At 44.1% G+C, this 15,590-nt stretch overlaps 1 protein-coding gene across 8 annotated transcripts in view; it reads right to left on the bottom strand.

Moving 5' to 3' along the window:
* Nedd4 (NEDD4 E3 ubiquitin protein ligase) overlaps positions 1 to 15,590 on the bottom strand; it is a 96,612-nt gene that overhangs the window by 20,401 nt on the left and 60,621 nt on the right. For 4 of the 8 annotated variants that reach the window (XM_042054619.1, XM_038321084.1, XM_038321085.1 and 1 more), the window contains 6 exons: positions 11,054 to 11,220; positions 8,518 to 8,635; positions 8,263 to 8,427; positions 6,021 to 6,086; positions 3,835 to 3,954; positions 2,042 to 2,242 (listed from right to left, as the gene is read on the bottom strand). In XM_042054619.1, the coding sequence (XP_041910553.1) occupies positions 2,042 to 2,242; positions 3,835 to 3,954; positions 6,021 to 6,086; positions 8,263 to 8,427; positions 8,518 to 8,635; positions 11,054 to 11,220 (837 nt within the window). The remainder of the gene's footprint in view (positions 1 to 2,041; positions 2,243 to 3,834; positions 3,955 to 6,020; positions 6,087 to 8,262; positions 8,428 to 8,517; positions 8,636 to 11,053; positions 11,221 to 15,590) is intronic. The other 4 variants (XM_038321090.2, XM_038321087.1, XM_038321086.1 and 1 more) reach the window with 3 other exon arrangements.

The raw sequence follows: 15,590 nt of genomic DNA, 5'->3' as shown, positions 1-15,590 counted from the left end.
TGTAGAGTTGACAGATATTTAAAATACTCTCTTTGGAGTGGGAGAGACAGCTCAGTGGGTAAAGCATTTGCCAAGAAAGAGTGAGGAACGGAGTCTGGATCCCCTGAACCCACATAGATGCCAGGACGGCACCATGGCCTGTTGTAATTCTAGCCTTGGATGGAGGAAGACGGGATCCTCATGGCAAGCGCTAGGCAGACCAGTGGCACAGACAAGCTGTGGGCTTGAGTGAGAGAAGCCTGCCTCACCTAATTATTAGAAGAACAATGCAGGATGATTTCTGGCATCAGCCCAGGCCTCCGCATGCTTACGCAAACACACACACACACCACATACACACACATTCTCACACATACATGCACATAGGCAGCAAGTACATGTGTGGACGCGCGCACACACACACACACACACACACACACACACACACACACAAAACATGCACGCACACACATGTATACATGAAAATGGAAAAATAATGAAATTAAGTATTATATGTTTTTGGCTTTTTGAGGCAGAACTCAAACAGCCCAGACTGGCCCTGGAGCCCTGACCCTCCTACCTCAGTCTCACGAGTGCTAGGATTACAGGCACATGCCACCTCACCCACTTAGCCTTAATTCCTTCGCCTGTGACTTACTTCTCCTAGCAGAGAACGCGGTGAGGTTGTCCTATGAGAGGTAGATAAGGTCACTTCCCAGGGAACCAGCACTAATGTCTCGCACTGGGACCACTTTACCCCAACCAAGAGCCCACCATTCAGTCTGTTGGATCCTGAACTACATCAAGTTTTTCTCTGTACAGAAACCGGTGTAAGATGGTGGCATTATACTGAACCACATCTGGGCTGGTGAGATGGCTTAGCGGGCCTGATAACTGTGTTCAATACTTCTGCAAGTTACCCTCTGACCTCCACACACATACATGTACACATACAGGATAGAGAAATGCATGGGTATAATCAAACAAAGAAATGAATACGTAAATAGGACCACATGTTGTGTTATCTGTTTGGGTACTGGTTATTATTATTTTTTTGAAAGATCAGAGGGTAGCTTAAAAAAAAGAGTAACTAAGATTAACTCACATCTTAAGAGAACACAATTCAATTTACTCGGATTAATTAATGTATAATTATTTCAATATTATTATATTAGTCTCGCTCTTTTAAATTTGTTTAAGCTTTGCTGACCTTTTGAAATAGTTACTAAGTCTCAAGTGTTATGTTTGGAGAACTTTTTGTTGGTGATGAGCTAAATACCAAACAATTTTAAGACTTAAACTAAACTGATCAGGGCTCTGAATTAAAAGCACTGGCTGTTCCTTCAGAGGACCAGGGTTTGGCTCCCAGCACCCATGTGGTGGCCCACAACCATCTGTAACTCAGATTCCAGGGAATCTGCCACTCTTCTGGTCTCCATGGGTGCACAAGCATATATGTAGGCAGTCATACATAAAAGAATGTAACTAAATTCTACCAATGACAACAACAAAATATCTGTCTTTCATGGAGTCTTTCTAATAATATTAATAAAAGAGATATAAACTTGAAAGTGCTTTGAAAATGGAAAACATAAAGGTAAAAACCTATTACTAAAAATCTAAGCCGCCTTTGTGACTAGTGATCCAGAAACTAGAAACAGAAAAAAAAATATGAACACCTTCATAAAATCTAATATAATCTCAAAAAGAAGCATAAATGTACTTTGAACACAAATAATATTATTAAGGCTCCCTGGAGCTGGGGGTGTGGCTCAGTTGGAGAGCACTCACCTACTTACACAAAACCCTGGCTTCCATTCCCGGCAGAATGGGATTCCCACAGGGCCTCGTGTGTGGGACTTCGGAGGTGGAGGCAGGAAGATCAGGAGTGCAAGTTCTAGGGCAGCCTGGGCTACATAAGACACTACCTCAAACAGAAAAACAAACCCAACTGAGACTTACACATAACTCACGGACTATTAGGAAAGCACACTACACTAACACATGTGATGATGCAGAAGCAGCTCTTGCTATAATGTAAAATGAGGTGCGTGGAAGTTACCCAGGTGGTGGTTTTGGTGTTGTGGTCAATAAAGAAAGGCCTCCCATTTGGTGCATGCCTGACTTCCCAACCTTTAGGAAGGAATCCTTGCCCAGTGTCAGACGGTGAACTCGCCTGCTGAGCTGGGTCACTGGTGGGGAGCTGTGGCAGAAGGCCTGCGGATCTCTGGCTCAATGGCAGCCGACTGGTCTCTGCTGTGGCCTGGCACATTAATTAAGTCATACTGTAAAACTATAGAGAACTCACAAATAAAGAATATAATTAAAATAGCTAGTTTAATCTTGAAGAGAAGGCACATTTGCAAACCAGTCCTAAACATGAGACTAACTCTTAAAGACTTGTTTCTATTATGTGGAGGGTGTGTGTGTGTGCGCGCGCGCGCGCGTGCAGAGAGGCTAGAGGTGTTGGATCCCTCGCTGCAGTTACAGACGGTGGTGAGGCCCTGATGTGGGTGCCGGAAGTGAACTTGAGTCCTCTGGAAGATCAGCAAGTGCTCTGAAATCACCGAGCCATCTCTCCAGGCCCAAATCACCAACATTTTATTTTTTTCCCTGAATTTTAAATAAACTTTTCTATAAAACTGTTTCTTATAATAATTTAGCCAACTAATTTATAATAATTTTCTCCGCTAATTAACACACAGTGAAATGACTGCCCCAGGAGCTACGGGGCAAGGAGGGCACAGTGCCTAGAGCAGACAGTGAGCACTGCCCACCAAGACTCACAGTGGGAACATCCCCCAGCACAGGAGCGGACAGCGAGGCAGCTGTGGGGGCAAAGGTGCTTGCTGCCAAGCCTGAGTCTGATTCCCCAGAACCCACATGGCAGAAAATGATCAAGTCCTTTAAGATGTCCTCTGACACACACACACACACACACACACACACACACACACACACACACACCCTGTGGTGTCTACCTTCCATAAAAAAGAAAAAAAATTCAGTGAAAGAAATGGTAATAAGATAGAATAAACATTATCAGTCTGCTACATGAAGAGGTCACAATTATAAACTTCTTTTAAAAGTTTATTTTATATGTGGGTTTTGCTTGCATGTTTGGCTTTACACCAAGTGCATGTAGTGTCCATGGAGGTGGAAAGAAGGCAACAAGTCCTTAGAAGTGGAGTTACGGATGGTTGTGAGCCTCCATGTAGGTGCTGAGTACTGAACCTGGGTCCTCTGCAAGAGCAGCCAGTGCTCTGAACCACCGAGCCAGTTCCCCAGTCCATAATTACAAATTTCACAGACACCCGTCACCAAGACCACCCATTAACAAACTATCTGAACAAGGGCTCAGGGAGACAGCTTTGTGGATAAAGTGCTTGCCATGGCTGTGAAGACCAGAGTTCAGATCCACAGCACACAAAAAAGCCAGGAAGACATGGTGGACAGCTTACAATCCCAATGTCTGAGAGATGGAGACCAGAAGATCCCAAAGAAAAACTACAAATTCAGCAAAAGAGCTTGACTCAGTAAATAAAATGGAGCAACTGAGGAACAGACATGGTGTCCTTTAGTCATCCACACACACATGCACTCTCAAATTCACACACACACACACACACACACACACACCCCACACGCACACCAAATGAAACAGCAGTCACCGAAAGTAATAATCATCCAATGGACTAGATTATGATTTTGTTCTCCTAGCCCTGATTAGATTTGCTTCATGTAATAACACACACTGGAGTCCACAGGAGACGGCAGAACAAACAGAAGACACCAAGTGTGCAGTCTGAGCTCACCCGGGAAGCTGTAGGAAGACAAGCTAACAGTGCAGAGTACCTGCATGGTGGGCTTGGCCCACGTGGTTGTTCTAGAATTGTGGTCTACATAGTATGACCGTCCTCTTTCATCTTGTTTTTCTTCCCAACCTGGCGGCAATCCAGATGAAGTAGGCAAAAGCTAACGCATAACAGAAAAACTCCATGTTAACCGGGGAGAGCTCCTGATGGAAGCTCGGGGCCTTTCTTCACGCCGGTGCTCTAAAATGACCCGTAATTTATTTTGAACTAAAACCACTCATCACAACAGAAAATGGGCAGATGATACATTGTAAATTTAGAACAATGAATTTCATTTTAAATCATCTTTTAGAAAATATACAAAATAGTAATTCATTTGGAAGGAAAGAAAAGAGAGAGTGAGCATGATAAAACATGTCAACACCAGAAGCCATATGTTTAGGGACACATGCGTGCACACACACACAAACTGAGGAGATTATTGCTAACGCTGGCCACTCTGCAGATGGTAAAGTGAGACTTTGGAAATGACCCCTAGGCCAGTGCTTCTAGAGACGCAGCTGAGGTCTGAACTGAAGCACACTACCCCAGAAACCACATTTAAGTAGAGGCAGGGATCTCGGTGAGTCTGAGGCCATTCCGACCTACCAAGTGAGTTCCAGGCAAGCCAGGGGCTCCACAGTGAGACCTCGTCTCTGCTAACATATGCTCTGGCATAATCAGACAAGAGAGGACGTGGATCCCAAAACAGGAAAACAGGGTAGTCCCCTGTGCCCTCTATGATTTAGTGTCATATGTCCAGGCCAATGGGCTTCAAAGTCAGGTGGGCCCTTATCCTCAGCATAGGATGGAAGGAATCTATCGTAAAGTTATGTCTCTGCCTATGGCGCCTTCTGATTGGTTTTTAAAAAGAGCTAAATAGCCAATAGGTAGGCAGGGGAGAATAGGTGGAACTTCTGGAGAGAGCACACGGAGATGCCAGTGAGACATGGAATACGCTGGATATACAGAATGGGAGAAAGGTAAAAAGCCATGTGGCAGAAGACAGATTAAGAGAAACAGGTTATATAGATTAACAGAAACAGGTTAATTTATGTTATAAAAGATATCTGGGAACAAGCCTAAGGTAAAAGCCAAGCTTTCATAATTAATAATAAGTCTTCATGTTATTTGTGTGCTGGTGGTCCCAAAAGAAAGTTTGACTATAGGAATCTTTTTCAGTAGGGAACCATCTTTTTAAGACAGACGAGCCAGTTCCCACAGCAACACTTGAGCTGATGATGCTGGAGCCTCAGCATCCCCATGATGTCATCCTCCCACAAAGGCACAAAGCTCTTTTCTCCTAACTGATATACAGACTCAGCATCTCCATGATGTCATCCCGTGAACGCACTAACCTTGTTTTTCGTAACTGATACATAGACTGCCATTCAAAGGTGGGATGATTGGTGGGAAAGCGAGGTCCTCCCAAGAGGAGAAATGGAATGTGCACACACATGAGAGAGGAAGAGAATTAGGGTCTTGAGAATAGCCAGGTGTTTGGAAGAAGGCAGACAGGAGCCAAGGCAGCAGGTGGCAGGCAAGGGGAAGGGAGGGCTGAAAAGCAGGCGCCTCCGAGTTTTCTATTGGAACAGACAAGTGAGGCTGGGGACGCAGCCACTGTGGGTGCTGATCCAGCAGGCACCCTGTGCCTGTAGTTCTAGCACGTGGGAGATGAAGGCAGGAGGATGAGGCACTCAAGGTAGGCCGGGACACATGAGATCCTGTCACAAACAAAACAAAAGTGACTACGCAAGGCAGTGAGAACTTGGCACAATACGAGGGGAGCCAGGAAGAAGACAAAGTGAGAGATCACTGTTCATCAGCACGGGTCTCTGCTGAGTGTGGACTAAGACCAGCGGGAAAGGAGGTGCTAGGAGACGGACCTCTAACCTCGCCACTGGTACACACACTGGACTGGTCTGGCTGTTGGGTGCCAGGTCGGGACACAGCTGGTGCTGTGGGTCATGTGTGCAGCAGCAGTGGCCTAGCACCTCCCAGCAGCACAGAGAAGCCAAATCCCACCCACCATCATCAGCAGGGGCCTGCTTTCCATGAGAGGCAGTTCTCTCAGGTTGTCTCCTCAGTCCCCTGCCGGGCAGTCACTCACACTCAGGGTTGTGATATGCAATAATTAAAAAGCTTTCTATCTTTCATTCTTGGCTAAGGGGAGAGGAGAAAACTCACCACAGGAAGAGCAGGCTGTTCCTCAAAGATACAGGCTTGCGAGCTGCCTCTCCGGTCGGAATGATTCTTGAGGGGAGGAAACAAGAAGGCTTTTAGGTCTCCCCTCAGGGTGCAGACAAGAAGCAGGGTGAGGGTGAGGCTGGGGAGGGTGAGGCTGCTAAGAAACAAGGGAAGACCCACGAGGGATGCCTCCTCTCTCCTCCCGCCACCCCAAAGGGCCAGTTCTGTGTGCAGTTTCTCTGATCCCTGGCTGTCCACAGATGGGCTTGGATTCTCTCTGTGTACATTTATGCTAACTCGTCCTTCACCCTAGTTGGTCCTTCTAACTAGTTCTCAATACATTCACCTTTAAAAATAAATCTATAAAAATCTTAAAAGTATATATGTGTATACACTTATGTTTATGAATATATATAAAATGTTTAGGACACTATATCCTGAGCCAGTAATAGTCACCGAGGAAACATAGTTTATTGTTCTGTAGGCCTCAGTACGGTCTCAGGTTTAAACACAAGATGAGGATACTCTTAACTGGTGACACCTATACATGACCTAAGCATGACTCGTGTATGTCATCACACCTGGTTTTTTATTTTACATTGGTTCTGAGCATCATACTCAGGGACTCCTATTTGCATGGCAAACACTTCACTGACTCATCTCCCCATACCTAGTCTGTAACCTGATGAATCCCTGACTAGTTAATTAATTAAATCAACAGGAAACAGAACAGGCTGCTGGAAGAAAGAAAGGGAAGGAGGAGGCAGGTGAATCTACGGATATTCATATATGTAGGTACATCTAACCGTGGAGTGAAGCGTCTAGAAAAAGGTGCTGGAAGTCTGCAAACATTGTCCACTGAGGGCCAAACTGAAGCCAGTTCCTCCAGCCGCTCGACTCTGATATGTGGTGTGAACGGGGCTACAGACAAGTAGGAATGGCTGCATTCCAATGACACCTTATTTATGGCAACAGGCAGCTGCAGATTTGGCCCGCAGGGCGCAGTGATGACCCCTGCACTAGAATGGAAGTCTTGTGAAAGCAAGGGGTTCTGTCGCTTTATTACAGAGGGGCTCCCAGTGAGTGATTAGTTATGGTGCCTTCTTTTGGTCAGCCCACAGGAAACAGTCACTTACTGAATAAAGCGGAGAGTGACTAGAGCAGCCACGGAGAGTAAACTCTGCCTTCTACTGAACCTGCCTCATGGTACAGATTAGAAAAAGCCAGGCAGAGTTTCTCACAAGGGTGGTGTACGCTGGGATGCTTTGCTCTTGAACCTCGCTGCAGACAGCAAGAGAAACCATTGCCTCTCTTTAACATGGCTCCTATCGACACATGTGCTGCAACAGCTGTGTTGTAATGGTAAACCTCATAGAGGAGATGGAGATGGCTCAGTGGCTAAAAGCTCTTTTTTGCTCTTCCAAAGGATCTGAGCTCAGTACCCAACACCCATATGGTATTTCTCAACTGTATCTAACTCCAGTTCTTGGGGATCTGTTACTTACTTCTGGTTTCTGAGGATGCCAGGCACATACGTGATACACATACATGCAGTCAAAACAATCATACACATAAAAATAAATCAGAAAACAAAACAAAACAAAATCCCTCATATAATGAAGAAAGACAAGTAGCCTCTATCACCCAGGAACCGGACATAGGTAGGGTCATGGCAAACTCAAGATGCCTTCTAATTTGTACCTGAACCAGGCAAAATAAAATAGCACTAGCTAAGCCACAAAACAACAAGCAGCTGCTGTGTCCTGGCAAGTAAGTAACTGCTCTTCTCCGCTACACACTGAGTTAGTGTCACGCCAGATGAGATCTGAGATAACCAGCCACATAGTCCTCTCCACTTTCTGACAGCATCCAGACTGAAGTCCTGTCTCCCTGGATCCTCCTTAACAGTGACCCACAAGGAGCCCAAATCCACTGTCCTGACATCCTCTCACCGACCATGCGTGTTTTCTCTTGCTGAAATGTGAAAGAAACTCAGCTTCTGGCTCCAATGTTTCTGGTGGGTTTGCCAGGAGAGTAAGGGACCCTGTGACTACAGCCAACACTGGGGTTATCCATACCCTGCTCCATAATGTTAGTGGGATGTTAAGTTAAAAAAAAAAAAAAACGGCCACACGATAAAGACCCAACATGTCGTCATTACACATGACTTAAGACAAAAGTTTACATAAAGCATATTTATGATATGAAATCATAAAGCATGACAAAATCTAAGACAGCTTACTGAGCTGGTGACTGGCTGGCCGGTGGCCGGATTTCCATACACAGCAAGTCTGGTATCTAACTCTTCTGCGAGGTGAGCCTGCGAATCCACATGGCCAGACGAAGGCGACTGGAAGGCCTGACCGCTATACACAGTGTTTTCTTCATCTCGTATAATTTCCCAATTCTAAAAAGAACAGAATCCACATGAGCCACAAGTACACTCATACACTGCTTTAAGATGTGCTGGAAATAGGAACAAAAGAAGAGTTCATACCTCGGGGGACTCCCGGTTGTCAGCACTGTCCACCTCTTCCGATATCTGACGCCTGGTGGTGAATGCTCGCTGCGCCTGCAGCTGAATGTTACCATTCTCAGCATCTGAGAGGTCATCCCTAGGGAGAAGTGTAAGACGGTATCACTCCTGCCTCATCACAGTTAGAACCATAATCAAAGAGTCCACGGTTAGTAAATACTTCGATTGAATTTATTGGCTTGGTCAAAAGCTATTTCAATATGCTGACCATATTGTTAGGAACCGGAGCAGGGGGAGAGAAAGTACCTTGGAAGTGGAAAGTCTCCTGCAAATGTGTAACTAACCACTGATATTTACTACATCACTGTGCCCAGGACAGTGTCCTAGTAAGCTTCCTGTTGCTGTGACCTAAGGTTAACTCAGGGAGGAAGGGGGAAAGCCTGTCTCAAAACACCAAAATAACTAACTAAAATTATGATGATGATGATGATGATGATGATAATGTTTGAGACAGGGTCTGACTATGTAGCCCTGGCTGTCCTGGAACTCACTGTGGGCTCGAATTCAGAGATCTACCTGCCTCTGCCTCTCAAGTGTTGCAGTTAAAGCCATGTGCCACTATGCCCTACTCCTCAATATAATTATTTTAGTTGACACATAAAAAAAATGCCTGTCTTGGGGCTGGAGAGAGAATTCAGTGGTTAAGAGCATTGCCTTCTCTTTCAGAGGGCCCAGGTTCAGTTCCCAGCACCCACAAAGTGCTCACAGCTGTCTATAATGCCAGTCACAGGAAATCTCATAGTCTTATGCACAGACATACATGCAGGCAAAACAGCCACATGCACAAAGTAAAATAAAAATTACGAAGAAAACGACACTGGGCAGTTTGGGGTACTGAGTGATTCACAGGTGCACAAAGTGCATGACCGCGTAATGAGCAGAGCAGAGCGCTTGGTGTGTTATCAATTCATTTGCCCGACTCTTCTGGGTGGCCTGAACATGGGGGAGCTTCAATATTCAATACAGTAATATCAACCACAGCCACCTTACTGGTCCACAGAGCACAGTCACTGTGCCTAGCTGTCCCTCTGCCCACAGTTATTGCCTCCCCAACATGCTCAGCCACTAGAAGATCATTTCTTATTCTGCTGTGGCTGGTAAAAACGTTAACTGTGACTTTTGGTTCTAAGGGAATGTTTAAGACATTTTTTTCCACCTAAATATTGCCACCCGACTTTGACACTAGCCACAGTGAAAGACAATTCTGCTTGGCAGGTCTGTCTGTCAAAGACAAGAGGGTAGATATGCAGAATCTCCTACTTTGTAGTCGGAATGAGATCACACAGATCCTGATTCCTCTATGCTGGACAGTGTGAACACTGGTCTACTTTGGAGGGACTCGAGACTAGACAGGACCAAAGTTCTTGGGAAATATCAGATGTACAGTATCAGGAAGTTAATGGAGTGGTAAGAGAAACTGTAAGTGTGTGTCAAACATCCAAAGACCGAAAACAGCTATGAGAGGGCACATGAAAAGAAAGAAGGGCACCCAATATTGAAAAGTCTGGAAATATATGCAGTTTTTGCTGGTTTGCTCATTTGTTTTGGTGCTGGGGATTGAACCTAGGACCCTGAGCTTGCTAGTCAGGCACTTTATTAGTGAGCTAAACCTTTAACCCCAAATGAAATCATTGCATGATTTTGTACCAAAAAAAAGTCATTAAGGAGATATGAACTCGCACATATTAGGGGTCATTCCATCCTTGCTCTCCGAATGACCAAATCAGAGAAGGGTCTTTAACATAGGATCCTTATTAGTGGTTCCCCTAGGACTTAAAAATAATTTATATTTTAAAAATGAAGTACTAGGATTATAGTTAGTGGTAGAAAGCTTGCTTAGCATGACCGAGGTACTTTCTCAATCTCTAGCAGGATAAAAACATTGCAGAAAATACAAATCATATATTTTACTAGCCCACGACAAACATTTCTATGATATGTGCATAAACTTGTTGCACAGACATATATACAGGCAAAACACCCATACACATAAAATACCCAAGCCCAGGCTGGTCTCAACCTTGCTGTAGTTAAGAACTCCTAATCCTCCTGCCTCCACCCCTCAAGTGCTGAGGGTACAGGTGTGCACTACCATACTCCATTTCACGTGGTGCTGGGGGTGGAACTCAGGGCCTCCTGTATGGCAGGCAAGTATTCTATCAACTGAGCCACAGCTGAACCCTCAAGTAACTTTTGTGTGTGTCTATAGGCGAGAGCCTGGCATGGTAGATTTGTGGCGGTCGGAAGACAGCTTTTAGAATTTGGTTCCCTCTTTCCACTATGTGGGACCTGGGGGTCAAATGTGGGCTGTCAGGCTTGCTTGCCCTCAGATAATTTTAAATACTATCATTTTTTTAATAAAAAACCTCAGCCAAGATAGCAGTTTTTCAGGGACAGTTATCTTACAGCTTAGGGATCCCTGTGCCACTATGAACCAGCTCGAGACATGGCATCAACATGCAAAGTGGTGGCGAAATATATCCAGATGGGCACATACTCAGGGCTTGGTCTCTTCCACTGTGTTCTTCTAGATTCATGGTTTACATAGTAGGTCCTTCCAAGGATATCCTGCCTCTCTTCCCATCCTGGAGGTAGGGGAGAAGGTTCTGGTGGACGCTGCAAGTGGCTAGCAGCATCTGGTTGGTCCAAAACAACCCAGCCAGGCTGAAAAAATAGAATGGAAGCAATTAAGTTACACTTGACATTTTTAAAAAAGCTTTATAAATTATAAATAAAGGAAACAAAAGAATTTCACATGTTCAATTCCAGAAATTATGCATAAACAGAAGTAGTACATGCTCAACTCTTGTGGCCAGAATTTGAATATTTTGTAACCAAGGCTTTCCTGCAAAATGATAAGCAATTAAATTTTGAGGATGCTTTAAAACTTTTCAAAAGGCTTAAAATACAAAACAGAAATAAAAAGAACAAAACAACAACCCCCATCCTGCAAAAAAAAAAAAAAAAAAAAACCCAAAAAACCAAAAAAACGAACCAATAACAAAAAACAAACCCCAAACCCTTTAAATCACTGAACGAGGATGGTGACGTTGGAAGGTACTGAGGAAATGAGAAACATCGGAAACCAGCTTGACCCTGGCTGCTCTCTAAGGCAAGAGCAACTGAACAAGGCAGAGAAGGGGCCTTGCTGGCCATCATCTCTCCCACAGAGAACGTGCCTTGCTCATGGTGGAAATCAGCAAACACCACAGACATGAAAAGAGCTGTCAACTGGGTCAGATCCTGAGAGGCCCAACAGAGACGAGACAGTCACCGAGAAACACTCACCACACAGGGGTGTGTGGTGACAGACATAGCGCTCTGATACTCATGTCTGCATTTTCTATTTCTCCCCTGGGCCCAGTACAGGCGTTGTGGTCAGATTGTAAAACAGTCAAATAAAGGATTTTAAAAAAGAAATGCACAGAGATTTGGTTAAGACTAAAAAGAGACAAAATGCATACATCCCTAGGGTAAAGAATTAAGTGAAAAATATTAAGTATTAACGGCATACTTTGTAATAAAAACCTGGTAACAGAGTCTAGAGCGATTGCTCAGTGGTTAGGAACATACCCTTCTTGCAGCAGGCCTGAATTTTCCCCCCAGAATCCCCACCGGGTTGTTAACAACTGCCCGGAACTCCAGTTCTAATACCCTGGGGCTCTGTATGCATGTGTGCTCAAGTACTGATACCGACACACGGACACACACCCCAATGATAAAAATAAAATCGCAAAATTTCTCTTGCTAGCTGGTGGTGGTGCACACCTTTAATCCCAGCATTCAAGAGGTAGAGGCAGGTGGATCTCTATGAGTTTGAGGTTAGCCTGGTCTACAAGAGCTAGTTCCAGGATAGGCTCCAAAGCTAGAGAAACCCTCTCTCAAAAAATCAAATAAAAACAAAACAAAACAAAAACAAAAACAAACAAACAAAAAAAACCAAACCCAATCCTCAACAGGAGCTGGGGCATATAGCTCAGTTAGCAAACCCGTGTCTATCACACATGAGGCCCTGGATTCCATCCCTAACACCACATATATCAGGTATAATGGAACATCTCCCCTGGCCAAATTTGTTAAAATTCTGATAAAAAATTATTGTATGTTTTAGATTTTTAAAAATAGTGAAAGTCAATTCTCAAGTTCAAACAGAAATACATGTAAGACATAACCAGTATCAGTCTAAGGAAGGAGAGAGGCGTGGAGACGAGTCTGTAAGAGAAAACACTCTAGCCGGGCGATGGTGGCGCACGCCTTTAATCCCAGCACTCGGGAGGCAGAGGCAGGCGGATCTCTGTGAGTTCGAGACCAGCCTGGTCTACAAGAGCTAGTTCCAGGACAGGCTCCAAAGCCACAGAGAAACCCTGTCTCGAAAAACCAAAAAAAAAAAAAGAGAAAACACTCTAGGCTGCAGTCGCTAGCGCCAAGAGAGGTGATACCGGCAGCTCAGAGCAACAGACTAGGAGACCCAGAAAGAACAAAGCTCTGAGGAATTCAGCACATAACAAAAACATTTTCAATGGCTGGGGAAATAGGAAGGTTATTTAGATAATGGGTACCTGTTGGGAAAAAAATTAATTTGGATCCCTATCTTCTACCAGGATACACTACAGACTGAGTAACATTCAAATGCTAAAGAAGGGTAGCCGAACAAAATTGGAGAAATTTAAAATATATTCCAAGAGCAGAAAATATGACAGCAAATCCAGAAAGCACAAAAGAGAATTATACATTTGACTTAAAAACCATAAATATAATAATAAACATATACGTGCCCATGCCCTACTAAACCCAAACAAAGCAAGAGATACTGGAAAAGTCTTTGGTACTATGACAGATAAATACTTTAATAGACACTGGGCTTTTATTCTGGGTCCTAAAGACCCTGGGGGCATGCATGTACAGGCAGAGGCAGGCGGGGAAAGGGACCGGTGGAAGACTGCACTGGACGAAAGGGGGTCAAGAAAACATGTGGGAGGTAGGGGCTGAGGAGGAAGAGGGGAGGAAGGTCAGGGGGAAGGAGACAGAATCACTTGGTGGAGGACTTTACCTGGAAAGTAAGTCCCTTCTAGCTTACTCCTCTGTTTTTCTTTTTACTTCTATGGAAGCTGATGCCTCATTTTTTTCCCTGTTGCTCAAATTCCATTCTCTTCTTTTCCTCTCTCACTTCATCTTCATTTTTCCTGTTTCCTTTCTGTATGTGATCATAACATTGAGCCTTATAAAGAAAATCTCGGGGCTGGAGAGATGGCTCAGGGGTTAAGAGCACTGACTGCTCTTCCAAAGGTTCTGAGTTCAATTCCCAGCACCCACATGATGGTTTACAACCATCTATAATGAGATCTGGTGCCCTCTTCTGACATGCAGGAATATATACAAGCAGAACATAATAAAAATAAGCAAATATTTAAAAAAAAGAAAAGAAAGAAAATCTAATCTTGTGTACACACAGTCAAACTGCATCTCCCGAGCCTTAGTCTCAGAAGTGGTGATCTGAACTTCTGTTACATTCTTCTGGTAGACAGATTAGCTTGAGATTTCCCTTTTCAATTATTCACTCATTTCCTTATTTTTATGTGTTTGGGCATTCTGCCTGTATGTATGCCTATGCATAAAATGCACAGAGTGCCCAAGGACACCAGATGAGGGCACTGAGTCTCCAGGACCTGTACTTACAGGTGGTTGAGTCACCCAGTGGATGCCGGGAATTGAACCTGAGTACTCTAGAAGCAGTCAGTGCTCTTAAGCAGGGGGCCATCTCTCTAGTCCTGAGAAAGCTTTAGTGAATGTGATCAATGGCTACTTTGCTCTTGGATTAATAAAATTTATCAATAAAAAAACTTACTATGGGGGATATAAAAAAAAGACAGTAAGGAGGACTATAGGAAAAAAGGAGGTAGTGGGGAGGGAGAGAGCTGAAGGAAGGTGATGGGGAGGAGGAGGGTCTTGGAGGAAGACGGGCAGTGACTCTGATCAAGACACATTATGTGCAGGCAGGTCTATGTCCCAGTGAAAGCAGACTTCTGCGACTAAGACACACAAACAAGAAAGGGTATTTTAAAAGGGATCAACCCCCTCCTTCGCCACACACGACTGAAAGTGACTATCAGAAGCTGGAGAGATAGCTCAGTGGTTAAGACAGCTTGTTGTTCTTTGATTTCCAGCACCCATATCGGGTGACTCAAAGTGTCCCTCAGCCCAGTTGCAGGAGATCTCTGGCCTGCACAGGCACCTGCACATACACAGTGCACGTAACTTAAGCAGGGACATACAACATACATATACACATGAATATAAATCTTTGAAAAAGGATTATAAAACTCTTTAGAGGTAGGAAATAGTACCAATGTTTTTCTTTATTTCATGAGTGGGGGGGGCACTTGCATGCCATGCATGTGGAGATCAGAAGGCATGGTTTTAGAGCTGGTTCTCTCCTTCTACCTCACTGTGCAGGGTCTTTCTTGCTAGTTCTGCCACTGAGGTGCACACACTGGATGGCTGGCCCTGGGGCTTCCAGGCAAGTCTCCATTTTTTTCCATCTTGCTGTAGAAACACTATTGTGTGTATTCTGAGGATGGAGCTTCAAGCCAGTGCTTCTACCCACTGAACCATCTCCCTGGCCCCAGAATATTTCCTTGAAAATGTATATTTATCTTCTTAAAGATCTGCTTTAGTGTTGTCCACGTAAATTCAATAAGAATAATGAAAAAAATGTAACTTAATTTAGGGCTTTAAAAAATGAAATGGTTTCAAATTTGAGAAAGTACAATTGTACCCCAAATACTACTGGGAAAGATAATGTTTTCAGTCTTTGGGTAGAATTCCTAAGAAACATGGATTATCTATTTTTCTCATAAAATAATTTTCTACAAGTCAAGGAATCCTAATTACTAGTCTAAAAGCCAATATGCAAATACCTACAATTTAATGCAGTCAGAGGGCCCAGAAAGCAAGCACAGCCTGCTGAGACAAACATTTTACCCTAATCTTGTAAAACCAGTACAGCTAGCTCTCCCTAAGGCGCAAAGAGCACA

Source organism: Arvicola amphibius, chromosome 3 (genome assembly GCF_903992535.2).
Source record: "Arvicola amphibius chromosome 3, mArvAmp1.2, whole genome shotgun sequence".
Classification (NCBI taxonomy): domain Eukaryota; kingdom Metazoa; phylum Chordata; class Mammalia; order Rodentia; family Cricetidae; genus Arvicola; species Arvicola amphibius.
This window is presented reverse-complemented; position numbering and strand designations above follow the sequence as displayed.